At 51.6% G+C, this 15,543-nt stretch overlaps 1 protein-coding gene across 3 annotated transcripts in view; it reads right to left on the reverse strand.

Annotated features, from left to right (window-relative positions):
• Positions 1-12,765: 12,765 nt before the first annotated feature.
• Positions 12,766-15,543, reverse strand: part of UBE2V1 (ubiquitin conjugating enzyme E2 V1) — a 33,710-nt gene continuing 30,932 nt past the window's right edge. For 2 of the 3 annotated variants that reach the window (XM_036323833.1, XM_036323836.1), the window contains one exon: positions 12,766-14,465. In XM_036323833.1, coding sequence (XP_036179726.1) covers positions 14,319-14,465 — 147 coding nt within the window. In that variant the 3' untranslated portion in view covers positions 12,766-14,318. The remainder of the gene's footprint in view (positions 14,466-15,543) is intronic. The other variant, XR_004970150.1, reaches the window with a different exon arrangement.

Raw genomic sequence — 15,543 nt, forward strand, 5'->3', positions numbered from 1 at the left:
TTCAGATGATTCTCTTTTAAAAAACAAGCCCCACTCCCCAACCCTTTCTTTCTGATTGCAAAAGAGAAACATGCTCAGAAACTTTAGAAAAGACAGAAAACTCAGACGTAGAGAAGAAAGCCTCCCTGACCCCACCGCCGCCACCAGCCTCCGCGGCCGGACTGCCACCGCCCCCTCCTCCCTGGTCGCCTGCTCCCAGACGCCCCCCCCCCCCCCGCCGACAGTTTCTCCTCACCGGCCCCCACCGTGGGGACATGTGACAATGTCTGGGGACATTTTAGGTTGTCACAAGGGGCGGAGGGGTGTGCTGCTGGCATCTGGTGGGCAGCGGCCAGGGGTGTGCTGCTAAATATCCTACAGTGCACCGGACAGCCCAGGACAGAAGAATCCGGCCCCAACATCGTTAGTGCTGAGGCTGAGAAACTTACCCAGTGGTTCTCAACCTTCCGGCCCTTTAAATACAGCTCCTCATGTTGTGACCCAACCATACAATTATTTCCGTTGCTACTTCACAACTGTAATGTTGCTACTGTTATGAATCTTCATGTAAATATCTGATATGCAGGATGGTCTTAGGCGACCCCTGTGAAAGGTCGTTCGACCGCCAAAGGGGTCGCGACCCACAGGTTGAGAACCGCTGCTCTAGACCCACATCACGTCACAGCATCCCGTGCTCAGACCTTCCACAGCTCACACCTCACCCAGGGAACAGCCCAAGTCCTCCCAGGACCAGGAGGCCCTCAGGAGGTGCTGAGTGGCCTCCTCTCCCCCACTCAGCCCCAGCCACTCAGCTCTGCCCCCCTCTTCGTCCCGCCTTAGCCCTCTCCTCTGCTTTTCCCAAACTCTTTCCCAGACATCTAACACTCCCTCCCCCCGCTCCTGATTCTGTCAATGTCACCTCCTCCCAGAGGCCTCCGTGACCTTCCTATTTAATATCGGCCACTCCCCGAGCGCTTCTGTCTTCTTTCTCCCTGGCATCGGGGCCAGATGTCTCACTGATTTGTCTGTGAGTAGCCCGCCTGGAACATAAACTCCTTGAGGGAGGAACAGGGCTGTTCTCATTCACTGCTGTGCAGGTTACACAGCCTCTAGCACACAGTAGGTGCTCAATAAATGCTAACAGTTTGACTAGTGGATCCCTCATGCCCACCCCAAGATCCTGATGTTAGCCAGCAGCTGGGGACAGAAGACCCAGTGGCCACTCTCACCAAGGACAGTAGCAAAGATGGAGGGACCCCATAGACAACTCCCCAACCACTGCCAGCATTTATGGAGCACTGACTGTATGCCCCACTCTAGACTGGGCAGCACAGAGACTGTACCTCAGTGAATTCCTAGGGGCCAGGGGATTATCTCCCTGCCCCAGGGCCTATCAATAGCCACCATGTATTCAAACATTTATGGAGCACCTACTGTGTACCAGTGAGTCTTCTGAGTAGTGTATATCTGCCAAGAGAGAGAATTTCCAGGCAGGGGATTTAGGGAGAGGAAAAAGGCAGTGCACTTTTCTATCGATGCTTTAACACACACACACACACACACACACACACACACACACACACACATATATATATATTTAATTGACTTCAGAGAGGAAGGGAGAGAGAAAGATAGAAACATCAATGATGAGAGAGAATGATTGATTGACTGTCTCCTGCATGGCCCACAAGGGATCAAGCCTGCAACCTGGGCATGTGCCCTGATGGGGAATCAAACTGTGACCTCCTGGTTCATAGGTCGATGCTCAACCACTGAGCCATGCTGGCCGGGCTATTGATGCTTTAATTAAATGTGAGTTTTTTCTTCTACAGAAAGCATTACTTGTGTAAATAAATAGACATGAGGCCGCTCTCCCTCCCGGTGCCATTCCCTTCCCCCTCTCCCCCACCCCACCCCCCATATCCCCTAAAAATAAATAAATAAATAGTAGCTAGATAGACACGGAGAATTCCCAAGTATGAAAAACACAGCCGTACCGCCCACCGAAGCTGGGAGGAAGCTCAGGGGGCCTGGGGACCAGAGGGGGCGCCTTTGTCCTAGGAAGGCTTCCAGGAGGAGGCGAGCTCTGAGCTGGGCCCCAGGGCTCAGGGGGCAGGACTCCTGGTGGGGAGGACGAGCCCCGCGTCGGCCATCACACAGCCCTGGGCCGGCCGGCAGGCACTGGTGGTCAGGCCCCCGGCCCAGCCGAAGGCCAACCCTCCTGCCGCGTGGGTTCCACGTTTCTTGGTGCTGATTGCAGGGTCGTTTCTGTAGTGACCCGTTCCTGTCTCTTCCCAGGCCACCCCTGCACTTGAGCTCTATGAGGGCAGAGCTCCCCTGTCCTGTTCACCACTCTGTCCCCGGGGCCTGGAGCATAGTAGGCGCTCACAGTGAGTTGAATAGCGTCCCCCCAAACTCATGTCTACCTGGAGGCTCAGGATGTGGCCGTATTTGGAAATAGGGTCCTCGCAGAGGTCATTAGTGAGGGATCTTGAGAGGAGGTCATGCTGGATCGGGGTGACTGGCGTCCTATAAGGGAGGACACAGACTCACAGGAGAGCCAAGTGAAGACGGAGGCAGGATGCCGGGGTCCAACCCCAGCAGGTCCAGGGGTCCCCAAAGGTGTGGACGGAGTCGGCAAAGAAGGAATGACATGGAGGCAGCGTTCAGTTGATCAGCAGCCTAGCCAGGATCTCCAGCCAGGATCTCCAGCCAAGTTCTGGTCTGGATCTCCAGAGAGGTTCTGCTTAGGATCTCCAGCCAGGTTCTGTGTCCATGTTCTCTTGCTAGGTTCTCCAGGTTCTCCAGCCAGGTTCTGTAGCCAGGTTCGCTCGCTAGGTTCTCCAGCCAGGTTCTGTCCAGGTTCTCCAGCCAGGTTCAGTTACCAGGTTCTAGTCAGGTTCTCTTGCCAATTTCTGTAGTCAGGTTCAGTCCAGGATCTTTTGCCATGTTCTCTCGCTAGGTTCTGTCTCTAGGTTCTGAGGCCAGTTTCTGTCCAGGATCTTTTGCCATGTTCTCTCCAGCGAAGTTCTTCTGTCTCTAGAGAACGTTCTGTGTAGGTTCTGTGCCTAGGTTCTGTCTCTCTTGGTTCTGTCTTCTGAGTTCTGTGTCCTAAGCTCTGTCTTCTAAGTTCTGACTCTTGCTGTCTTGTTACATCTGTATTTATACCAGTTGATTCAATCCTATCAATCTCTATTACAAAGGTTAGGGCGTTTCTTATCTCCATTCCAGGGAGTAAAGATTATGTAGCTTAAGCATGATTGTTCGTAGTTAAAGTGATTAATTACCCGCCTGGCACTTAGTTGAGGGGTTTTATTCCCTCCCTAACTTCAGGGGAAAATCCCTACCTGGGGAAACAACCTTTCTCAGAGAGACCTTGGTTAAAACACATAGTGCCAAGAAGGTGAGAAAACATTTTAAGAACAGTATGCCATATATGCCAGGTCCTTTGAAACAGCAAGGATGGACCGGCTCCCGGCAGCAGAGCCTGGGATGCACCTACGAGCCAAGGAGCCCAAGGACCCCCGGGAGGAGGAGCTGGAGCCGGCAGGGCCGATTCTGACCCGGAGCCCTCGGCGCGGGCCGGCCCTGCTGACACCGTGATTTCGGAATTCTCCAGAACCGCGGAAGAATACACGTGTCTTGTTTTAAGCCACCAAGTTGATGGCAATTTGTTACAGCAGCCACGGGAAGGTCATACAGATTCCACTCTGTGGATGAACAGAGCAAAGGAATGAACTGACAGCAGCTGGGCTCCCGTGGCCGCCCAGGGTCATCATGGGGCGGGGGGGGGGGGGGGGGGGGGGGGGCGACAGCTCTCATCCCTCATGCCTGGGAGGTGGTCCAGACGGGGGCGGGTGGTGTGAGGAGCTGCTGAGGCCATCCGGCTGAGGTGACAAGAAATAGGTTCCGTCGATGTCACCCCCACCCCCAGAAGCCCACGCCCACAGCCAGCTTGGACACTCGGGTCAGGGTTCTGGGGGCCTGACCCCCCCCACGCTGATGCCTTTCAGATACTCCGCAGCCAGTGCTTGTCCCTAAATCCTGGACGCTCCTCAGAACGTCCACCCGAGTGACTCATAGCCTTCAGTGAGGCCCAGAGCCCAGGCTGTTGGGAGGGAAGCTTCACCTGCCTGTGCGTAGTCCCTCTCGCCGCAGCCTCTGCAGGTGGGGAGGTGGCGGGATGCGGGGGGGGGGGGGGGAAAGAGCCTGAACCCGGCTCTGAGCCGCAGGTTCTCCATCTGTAATGGGAGGAAAGTCCCGCCTCGAGGAGGCTGCTATGAAGGGGTTTAGACGAAGCGGGTTCCAGGCTGGCAGAGCCCCTGGCCCATAAGTTTCACTAAGACAAGGGGGCCCCGGGGCCTGATCTCCACAGATAGCCCTGGACCCTACAGAGGCCATTAGACGTTGCCAGCCTCAGGTCCTTTCGAAACCCCGACCCCTGTCCTGTGGCCTGTCCAGTGGCCCCAAAGGCCACCCCACCACCAAGGAGCTCAGTGTCTTCAGAGGGACCGAGGCTTAGATTTCATGCCCATAAAATGTCTAAAATCAAAGCAGGGCTCGAAACATGAAGGGTTTTGAAGTTGCTCAGGGCAGGAGGGGGCGTGACATTCCCAGCGGTCTCGACCCCTCTCTGGGACCCATCATCAACAAGGTGCCTGGGCCCGGCCAGGAGGATAGTGGCCAGTATGGGGGCACCTGCCATTTTACCAATGATCTGAATCCCCCCAAAGATTTAACCATCTCAAGTGTTAGAGGAGACACCTGGGAAAACTCAACTGGAAACCCCTTTACTTGATGTTAGAGGCAGTGAGCAAAGACGAAGGGACCCAGTGGTTGGACAGTGGGGACGTGGGTCCTGGAGCAAGGGTTCCAATCCCTGCTCTGCCACTTACTCACTGTGTGATATCAGGCAAGTTGCCTAACCTCTCTGTGCCTCAATTTCCTCCTTTGCCAAAGGAGAAATAATAACAGTTTCTTTCAAAGGATTGTAGAGAAGGTGACCAGTGACTTTATGTGGCCTGGTGGCCCAGCCCCTGGGCATGGCTGGAGCTCAGCTACTGACACTGTCCCTGTTATTTTTCCCCAAGGACATTCATTAAATACTCGTTGAATGAATGAGCCTGGAAGTGTGGATGCTGCTGTGTCCCTGGGCTAACCGGGGAGCTCCGGGGGCACTGTGATTTGGGCCGCCTGTTAACTGTCAAGTGCTGCACTCACTCGGCACCATGGCTGAGTCAGCATGTTCTCCATGGGAGTTTGTGGGAAACGGGCAGCTGAGGGTCCTGGGTGTTTACAGTCAGATTCCAGAGCTGGGCGCTGATCAGGAGCCAGGGCACGGGGGCTTCTGGCTCTGGCTTTAAGCCTCTGACCACAGTGTCAAGTTTGTGGAGCGAAGGGTCAGGAAGGCAGCGAGGCCGGAAGTGGCTGGCCCAGTCTTCTGGCCTGAATTATCTGGGAAGAAAAATAATCACATTCCATGGCTTGGGCACTGGAGCCACTGCAAGGGGGTGGAGGTGGGGGAGGAGCAGGCTGGCCTGGGCAGGTGGTGGCCCCACCTGAGGTTCAGCCCCCACCAGGTGCTACCGAGGTGTGCGTGGTGGGGCATGGCAGCCAGGGCACATCTCCTTGGGGGTTGGGGGTAGGGGAACCACTGCTCCAGGCTGGGGAGCAGCTCAGGGCCCTGGAGCTGGTGCGACTGCCAATATGCCAGGCAGGGTCCACTCCCATCCCCAGACCCTCTTGGGGGCAATGGAGTCAATACAGGGGCTGCTGATGGTACAAGCCAGAGGTCCTAAAAGGACCGATGAGCCTTCCTAGGATGGTCCTGAGGCGTGTCCTCTCTCTGTGACTGGATGTGCCAACGAGGCCACCTTTCAGAAAAGATCTCATTCCCTCCAGGCGAGACTCCAGCGCAGGACAAGGGTGGGGAGGGGGGCGTCAGTAGCCCCCAGATCACTGCCTTCCTCCGAGGAAAAGCCTGGTGTTCCTGAGACCCACTGCCAACCTGGCCCAGGGAAATTAGCTCAGCTCAGCTCAGCTCCCTTCCACCCCACACCCTTGCACAGCCCCTGGCCTCCGACCCAGTTTCTAGGCCATAGACAAGGGGCTCAGGTCAGATTGGAGGGGGTGTCTGGGGCTGTGCAGGGCCCTTCCAGCCAGAGGTGGCCTGGAAAGTCATTCCCAACTGGCTGTGGCTGAGGCCAGAACATGCGTGGGAGAGGCCTGGGATCAAGTTGATGAAACCAGGGCAGCAACATCTGGACTCTGGCAAGTCCTGGATTCATTCATTCATTCATCAGCTATTGCCCTCCCCATCCTGGCCTGGCATAGCACATCCATGTTCATTTATCCACTTGTTCAGAGTGTCTACTGTGCATTATGCACTGTGGGCTCTTTTTTAAATTTTTTTTAAATTTTTCAATTTGAGAGAGAGATAGATTTTTTTAAAAATAAGATGATGTGCTCTCTTTTTTAAAAAAATATTTTTATTGATGTTTTACAGAGAGGAAGGGAGAGGGATAGAGAGTTAGAAACATCGATGAGAGAGAAGCATCGATCAGCTGCCTCCTGCACACCCCCCACTGGGGATGTGCCCGCAACCAAGGTACATGCCCTTGATTGGAATCGAACCTGGGACCCTTCAGTCCACAGGCCGACGCTCTATCCACTGAGCCAAACCGGTTAGGGCTGCACTGTGGGCTTTTAATGTGACATGGACCTCAGAGCCTTTGCTCTTGCAGTTCCCTTTACCTGGAACTATCGACTGGGCCAGGTTCTAGGCACGGCAGGTCCTCTACCTACTTGAAGTCACCTCCTCGGGAGGCTCTCCCTACCCACAGCTGCCCTCCCATACTATTCCTTTGGGAATGTGCATAATGCTTCAAAAATCACTTTGTCTATTGTCCATGCAAAGATCAGCTCCACAGTGCTGGCAGGTGTGGCTCAGTTGGTTGGGCATCGTCTCGTGCACTGAAAGGTTGCTGGTTTGATTCCTGGCCAGGGCATATGCCTGGGCTGACAGTTCAATCCCGGTGCAGGGGGGCACGGGGGGGTGGGGGAGGAGTGTGTGGGAGACAGCTTATCGATATTTTGCTCTCACATTGATGTTTCTCTCCCTTCCCTTTCCTCTCTCTAAAAATCAATGAAAAATATTTTTAAAAATATATTTTTATTGATATCAGAGAGGGAGGAAGAGGGAGAGATAGAAAGATCAGTGATGAGAATCATTGATCACTGCCTCCTGCACGCCCCCTACTGGGGATCGAGCCCACAACCCGGGCATGTGCCCTTGACTGGAATTGAACCAGGGACCCTTCAGTCCGCAGGCCGATGCTCCATTACTGAAACAAACCAGCTAGGGCAATAAAAAATCGTAAGAAATAATAATAAAAAGAGCAGCTCTATAAAGGTAGGGCTTTTTGTTTTGTTTTGTTCCCAGCACAGGGGTCAGTGCACAGTGCTCCATAAATGCTTGTTGAATGAATGAGTGAATGCCTGAATGAATGAATGACGAACCAAGGGGTGAAAACTCCATTGGGAAAGCTCAGGGATGGGTTTGGCTCCTCACGCAGCTGGAGATGACCTGTAAACTGAGGCCTGAAGACGGGCGGCTGGGTAAGCAAGTGAAGAAAGGGGGGAGATGGTTTTGTCTCAAAATGCTTTACTCCAAGGGAGCATTAAAAGTAGCTCAAGGGTGACAACTGGTGATTAAAAAAAATTTCTTTTAAAGCCTTTACTCCATTACCACTGTAAAAATTGCGATTTTTACTAAATTCTGATGTCAGGCTTCTTTCGAAAAATTGAAGCATTTGGCCATCCCACACCAGCATTCCAGAGACAAATATGGTGAGTTCAACAGTTCACAGTGGCCCTCCTCAGGCCCTTGAGGCTTTGCGTTTTCGTCCCGGCAGCCAGGGGCAGCGAGGGAGTCTGGGCTTGATCCCCTCCCGCAGGCACACCTGGGCCAGGTGACCTTAGTCACGCCCTTTCTGCACCTCAGCTAGACCTCAGTGAAAAATGGGCGGGTAGCACGGTGCACTCGGTAGGGGTGCACTCCTCCGGGCTTGGGGGTGGGGAGGGGTGCGCACCCCGTCCCTGCATCTTCTGCAGGGTTCCCTGCGCCAAATGCTCAACGGCAAGATGCGAGAGCCCAGCTCAGAGATGGTGTTTCCCAGCCCAGAGGCTGCATCTATCGCCTCCTCCACGCCCAGCCCTGGGGGCCAGGTTGGGAGCCGACTTGGCCGGAGCTGAGCCGGGCGGATCCGCAGCGCGCGGGCGCCCTCTGCTGGCTCACAGCGGACGGGCAGGCCCGAGCCAGAACCGGAGCCGCGGGAGTTTCTTTTCTCTTCCTGGAATGGGGGAATAGCAGTGGCTATGTTTACTGAGGGTCTGTTTGTATCGGGGACTGTGAGAATCCCACCACGCGCAAAACCTCACGTTATCCTTACAACAACCCTGGAAAGTGGATACCGAAAGGCACAGAGAGGTTAAGGACCTGCCCCAACAAGCTGGGGTTGGCCTCCCGACTCCAGGTCCTACGCTGGGATCCCGTGGGCAGAGAGGTCACCCAAGGCTCACCTCTGCTCACTCACTCACGTGTCTCTTCCATCCACTCGCCCATTCAGGCTTCCCCTGGAACCGTCAAACTTCTCAGCCGGTCCTTCCGTTTGTCCCCCCCACCAACCAACCGACTGCCCTCCTGTCTACCCATCACTTAATGAGTACATGCCGGAGGCAGCAGGAGGCCTCACAGGCCACCAGACCCTTCCCTTATCACTACCCAGCCCCGGCGGGTCCCAGCTGAGAGGCAAAAAACATGATTCTTCAACTTGAGAAGGCACCCAGACTCACACATAAGAAATACGTATGAGCCCTAGCCGGTTTGGCTCAGTGGGTAGAGCGTAGGCCTGCGGACAGAAGCCGGGTTTGATTCCGGTCAAGGGCATGTATCTCGGTTGCAGGCTCCTCCCTGACCCTGGGCCCTGGTCAGGGCGTGTGCAGGAGGCAACCAGTGGATCAATCAATGTGTTTCTCTTACATCAATATTTCTCTCTCTCTAAAAAAATCAATGGAAAAATATTCTCAGGTGAGGATTAAACAAAGCGAAACAAAACCCCAACCACAGCAACAAAAATAAATGCATATGAAAACTAGAAAATAGCATGTTCAGCTCCAAGATGGGCAGGCAGAGAAGTATGATCCTAGGGGGGGGGGGGGGGGGAACCTGTCCTCCGTGTTGGTGGGACAGTTACCACTTTGTAGGCAACTTGAAAATGACAAAAAAAAAAAACAAGACAAAATTAAAAATGCCTCTGTCCCTGGATAAATTCACTTCTAGGACTTTATTCCATGGATGCAAATGCAACTCCCCGCCCCCGAGGCTGGTGAGCAAAACCCCCTGGGTGTCTGTCAGTCAGGGCCTGGTCACCTGGGTGATGGTGCATCAGTTGCTGGCACCCCCTGGGGGTCCTGTGAGGGAGAAAAGTGTTCTGTGAGGGAAGAGCAAAGTGGAGGCCATCCCCAATTATGTTTATGTTTTTAGAAGTGAGTGGGAGGAAAGGAGAGTTGGGGAGAGCCCCCCACCCACAGGTGCTTGGAAAGGATGGGGTCATAAGCATTCTATTCCCGTTCTACTGTTTGAAGTTCTCTCTAGGTTCATGGATTCTCTATTTAGTGAAAATGAAAATGGGCCCTGCAGCTCAGATTTGCCCACTGGCGTGTCAGGGGCAGATTCATTTGAGCAGGGGCTGTGATGTGGTCTCTGTTCTTCACCACCAGTGTGGCCGCCACTGCTCTTATCCGCACTGACAAATACACCTGCTTCTCCCAAACTCTAATATGGACACCCACATCTTAATCCAGAATTGGGATGTTTCTTAAAGTCGCATGTCTTGCCTGGCCGGCGTGGCTCGGTGGTTGAGCACTGACCGAGGTCAAGGTTCAATCCCCAGTTAGGGCACATGCCAACGCTGCAGGCTTGATCCCCATTGTGGGGTGTTCAGGAGGCAACCGATCAATGATTCTCTCACATCATTGATGTTTCGGTCTCCCTCTCTCTCTCCCTCTGAAGTCAATTTTTAAAAAATCGCATGTTACACTTATAACTGGCAGCATTTTTTCTTGGTGGCACGTAAAGGTGCCTCTCCCAGAGGACAGGACTGCAGACTCCGTGAAATGTGGGTGCCTCCCGTGGCACCTCCCGTCTGTGCTGAAGGTGATGCTGCTGTGCTCCGCGGACCCACAGCTCCTCCCTGCGCAGAGCGTCCGGGACCACAGGCTCCGAGAGGTCAAAGGCTGCCATGACGGTCCCAACGGTGGCCAGCGAGCAGGGCCAGCGTTTGTTCTGCACAGGGAGCGAACAGGTGTGTCCCACAGCTGTGTGGCTTGCTCTTTATTGTTGACACGAACTTTGGGAGATTCTACATAAAAATTCACGTTCACGGCTTCTCTTGGCAAGATCTGGCTTTCGTTGAGCCCATGTCCCCGGCACTGAGTAGTGCCTTCACACCACCTATCAGTCACACACCAGAACCTCAAAGAGGCAGCCCACGTTCCCGGGGACGGGACCAGCAGCAGCAATGACGTTGCCTCTAGCACTAAGATCTTCCTCCCCAGGTCACTGCAGCCAGCGTGATCTCCTGTAATGCTCACTCAGCTCACAATTCCTTCTGCTAATGCCATGTCCTGAGTCCTTCCACTGGGCTCAGTGATGAGGGAATAACATGATGGAGGGGCCACTTACTCCCCAAGGGGGAGGGGAAAAGGGCAAGGGGCCAAGCAGATCCCGCAAGGCAGGGTCTAGTCAGGGGTGGGGAGCGCCCGCCCTCAGGCTATACACGGCCTGTGAAATCATTTGGTCTGGCTCTGCCAGTGCATGAAGGGTGAGTTAATTAAATGCTTGAACAAATATAGCAGGCTAGTTTTTAAGTTGATAACTTCTATGGCCTGCGAATGTTATAAATATCCAAGTGGCCCTTGGCAGAAAAAAGGTTCCCCACCCCTGCTCTACACCATCCACAACTGGGGAAGCTGTGGATCCCTCACCCAAAGGGCCCAGGCGCTTTCTGGGCAGAGACACAGCTCAAGGGACCTGCCCTCACCTCAAGATTGTGGTCAGAGGTCATGGGAGACCCATCACTGGTTTCAGGAACAAAGACCTGGCATAAGCTGGGAACTGGAGTGTGATCCAGGGAGGCCACCTGTTTCTTCTCTGTCCTAAGTTTGGGCCTAAACTCCAGCCATAAACTTGCCACCTGTGAACCCACCAGTAACAATAAAGAGCAAGTCACACACTGTGGGGCACACCACCACAGCCTGAGGTTTCAAGCAGTTGTCACAGGAAGTTCTAGTTGGGCTCCTGAAGCTCCGAGCCAGTATCCTGAAGCCTACCAAGAAGGCCAAAGGGATACACTAGGACTTCAGACGGACTTGTTTCCTCGCTGGAGGTCACTCAGCACAGAAGAGACGCCATCTTTAGATTTAGCCCTGAACTGGCCTTGGGGCTTTCCAGCAGAGTTTTGAAATACTTTTAGAAGCTGTCCTTCCTCCCTTTGGAGAGTTGACTGAGGGCACAGAACCACAATGTCCCTGGCCCAGTCCTCTTTCAGGGAAGCTGAAAGGCAGCAATTCACTCCAGAGAGCTGATAGAGGGCCGAAGGGCAGAAACTGGGCAATCCTTTCTGGAGGGTGGCCCACTAGGAAACAATCTGGCTCTTTCCAGGCAGCCAGGTTCTGACATCCGAGCTGACCCCAACAGCCACAAGGGAATGGCCTGTCTCCTACCACAGGACACCAAGGGCGTGCCTGCTGGCCGTTGGTACCACAGCAGGAAGTTCAAATCCTGGGTAAAAACAGCCACAGATGTTTCCACCCCTCACACAGTGAATGGCTGACAAGTTGTCAACCATCCGATCAAGAGTGTCTTTTCATAGACTAGAAAAATGTGTGAAAAATCCTTACTCAAATCCCCCCCCGCTCGCCTCCAAGACTAAATGCAGTCAATATAAAGCTTCTGGTGGAGAATAGAGTCCCACAAAGCTACTAAATCAAGGGATGCCACCCTCTTTGCCCTGGCTGGTGTGGCTACATGGTTGGAGCATCGTGCTACGTATGAAAGGGTCTTGGGTTCAATTCCCGGTCAAAGGCATGGACCTGGGTTGCGGGTTCACTCCCACCCGCAGTTGGTGTGCATGTGGAAGGCAACCAATTGATGTTTCTCTCTTCCCCTCTTTCCTTCCCTCCCACTCTCTGAAAAGCAATGGAAAAAAACATCCTTGGGTGAGGATTAACAACAAAAACAAACAAAAAGAATGCCACCCCGTTTGCTTACTACAATCTTTTAGGACAAAGGTTGGCAAACTATGGTCCACAGGTCACACCTGGCTCACTGCCTGTATTTGTATGACCCCCTCGAATAAAGAATGATGAACATCTGCAACTGATTTGGTAATAGGGAATACAAACTTTATATTCCAACTAAGCAAAACGTTCTCCTCTAAAAAAAGAATTCTCACTACAAAAAAAACTATACTCCATTATTATATTTTGAATTTCATCAATAAAAAAACTTGTGGAAATTTCTCTCATTACATAAATACATAATATTTTCGATCTCGCCTCTTGGCCCACGAAGCCTAAATATTTACTAACTTAGGCCCTTTGTAGAAAAATTTTGCCAACCCCAGCATTAGGAGGCCTGCTGGAACCCCAAAGCATCTAACACATGACTAGTGAACGCTGATCCTGCTATATGCCACGAGGAAGAAGAGCAGGGCTTCTTAAATATTAACGCACACTCTTTTTATTATATTAAAATCAGGCAATGGTCTGACAATAAAAAGGCTGCTTATGGAATACTGTTATGTTAAACTTTACTTACAGGATGTTAAATCCTTACAACTAAGGTTTTCCCCAGAAAAAGATTAATGAAAACATCAATTGCTTTTCAGACTTGATAGTTGCTGCTTCGAAAAGGTGGTTTTACACGAATACTAAATTACAAAAAAAAAAAAAATCCTTTATAACACAATGAATCACTTTATTTCGGTATGCATCCACATCTCAGCAATTAGTGGTCCTGAACAGAAAAGTGGAAAAACGCAGCCATTTGCCAGGAAGTCAAGCCCGCCAATTTTGGGGTTCTGCCGTGCACATCGAGTTCTTTCTTAATCCCTGCTGAGGACCATGAGAAGCTGCAGCACCAAAACCAAAGTATGCACCGAATTCAAGGTTCTTTTTGTTCCAGTTGTCAGATTCCAAACTAGACCCAAATGGATTGCAAAGATGACCAAATGAGAGCTGTTTAAAACTTCAATTTGTAAAAGCAAAAGCAATGACAGGAACAACAACAAAATTCATTCAAAGGGATCATGTGCTTACAAGTGTCTTCTGTGGCCTTCCTGAGCTTAACAAACAAACCTATCAGCTGATGATGACAGCAGAGCGCGGCAGGGCTGCGGACCCAATTTTCATTTCCTGGGCTGCTGGAGAATAAATGAATGTGGTTCCAAACTAAAAGAGGGAGGTCAGAGACTCTTTCCAACCTTACCTGATGGCTTCTGGCCAAAGCAAGGGAGTGTCATGGAAAGTGTTGGGTGGTGATGGTGCAAGAAAGGGACCTGAAGAGGAGGAAGGAGGAAGCAGCACCCCTCGATATAAAGGTGGTGGGGGAAGTTATGGGGAAAGCCCTGAATTCCTCACCAAAGGCCAATTTCGGAGGGGAGCAGAGGGGGTTACAATCTATGCTTCGGCCAAGGGTGGTAGTGGAGTGGGAAAAGGATGGTGGCTCAGAAGGGGAAGGGGCATCATTTAAGACTTAAAAAGAAACCAGGGGTGCAAACGAAGCACCCACACACACCCAGCAGTAGTCCCACAGGCTGTGACCTGAAACCTTCACATCTACTCTAACCAGCCGCCCCAAGCTGGAGGGCTGTTGCAGGGAGGGAGGGGGAGGGGGAGGAGAGGGAGAAGGCAGAGCCCCCAGGCCATGTAATCAGCAGCAAGGTGATTGTGTGACGTGTCTTTTCACAGTTGAGTTAGATGTGCCCCACCAGTTATGATGGGAATCAATTTAAATATACTTTCTTGATCCCAGAAGTTCAACTATGTGGACAGTGGTTACACTTGACAGGATGATTTGTTATAGCACAACTTATATATTTCAAATGGACAAAAAATTAGTATCATTTACAGTATCTTAAGATAAACTGCCTTTGAGCGGGAGCTTCCTTTCCAGTACTTTGAGGTCTACAAGACGTATCTAGAAAATGTACTACTGTGGAAAATGAAGACTGCTTAAATCGAGTGGGGGAAGGGCGGGCCTGTGGCTTTCTTGTTGATTAGTTGCTGTAACACTGTCCTTCAGGCGGCTGAGGGAGTTTCATATTTTCTTTAGACATCATTAGGCGCCGAAGCTCCTGCAGGACAACTTTGATACTATATGAATTCTGCCATTTCGCTAGCACTGATATGGCTCGTGGGTCCACCTATAAAAAGGCAAATAAAAACAAATTACTGCTGGGCTCTCAAACAAAAGAATTGTTGTACACTGGAGTTAACCTACAGTATACATTTGAGTAAAATTCATTTTTTTAAGTTGAATACGCTGATCATACAATATCTGACATGCAGAATACCTGCAAGATCCCTCCCACCAGTCTGATTTTCCCTTTTTATGTCCCAAACCCTCACTGTTTGGGAGAAGGAAATTACGGGTAAGTAAAGCCACCTTTAGAGAAATGGCCTGATACTTGACGAGACTCAACCCAACCAGCTCTAAAACAATGACCTGCTTCTGGGCGGGCTGCTGCCGCTGCCGCTGCTCAGGGCTTGTCCTTTTTCGACTCTACACCCAGGTGGTGGATGATAAAGATGTGCAGGGCAGTCGGAAGAGCAAAGACAACGGGTGGCCTGGACCCAAGCTCTAGTGACAAGGGCCTGCCTCAGAGTCATAATCTCTCAAGTTAACGCAGCATTCCCTAAAAGAAATTTCCCAAAGCATGGGTCAAGTTCTGGTTCTGGACTTTAGGTGGAACTTGGATACAACATTAAACACTGAACACACAGTACAAGGCTCACATCTTTTCAACCCTTCCCCGCCCCCCTCAAATCTTTGGAATACCTCAAAATTAAGGCTTAGCTCACGTGATGTTAACTTATGCCATACCCTCGAACACCTGCTGATCTCCCCTTTGAACAAGAGAGCAGGCCTCAAAGGCTCCAAGCCCTTGGCAAAGAACATAAGGAGGAAAAATTTATTAACTTTGCTTTGGTTTTGTAGTATTTCTTGTTGCCATTACTGCCTTATGCCAAGTGAGACTGGTTTTCATTTATGGTAGTAAAAATAAGTTAAAGAAAGCAAGGACATTAAAAAAAATTATATGCCAGTGATCCACAAATTAGGCCAAAGTGTGACCCTGAGCAAGATCTTTCACCTCTGTGCCTCAGTGTCCTCATTTCTACCTCATAGGGGTATAGCATGAGGACTGATGAGCTCATATATCAAAGTGATGAGCACAGTGCCGGCCCAGATGCGTGACCCCACCCCAAATGTTCATACTACAA

This window comes from Myotis myotis, unplaced genomic scaffold, assembly GCF_014108235.1.
Source record: "Myotis myotis isolate mMyoMyo1 unplaced genomic scaffold, mMyoMyo1.p scaffold_m19_p_9, whole genome shotgun sequence".
Taxonomy (NCBI): Eukaryota; Metazoa; Chordata; class Mammalia; order Chiroptera; family Vespertilionidae; genus Myotis; species Myotis myotis.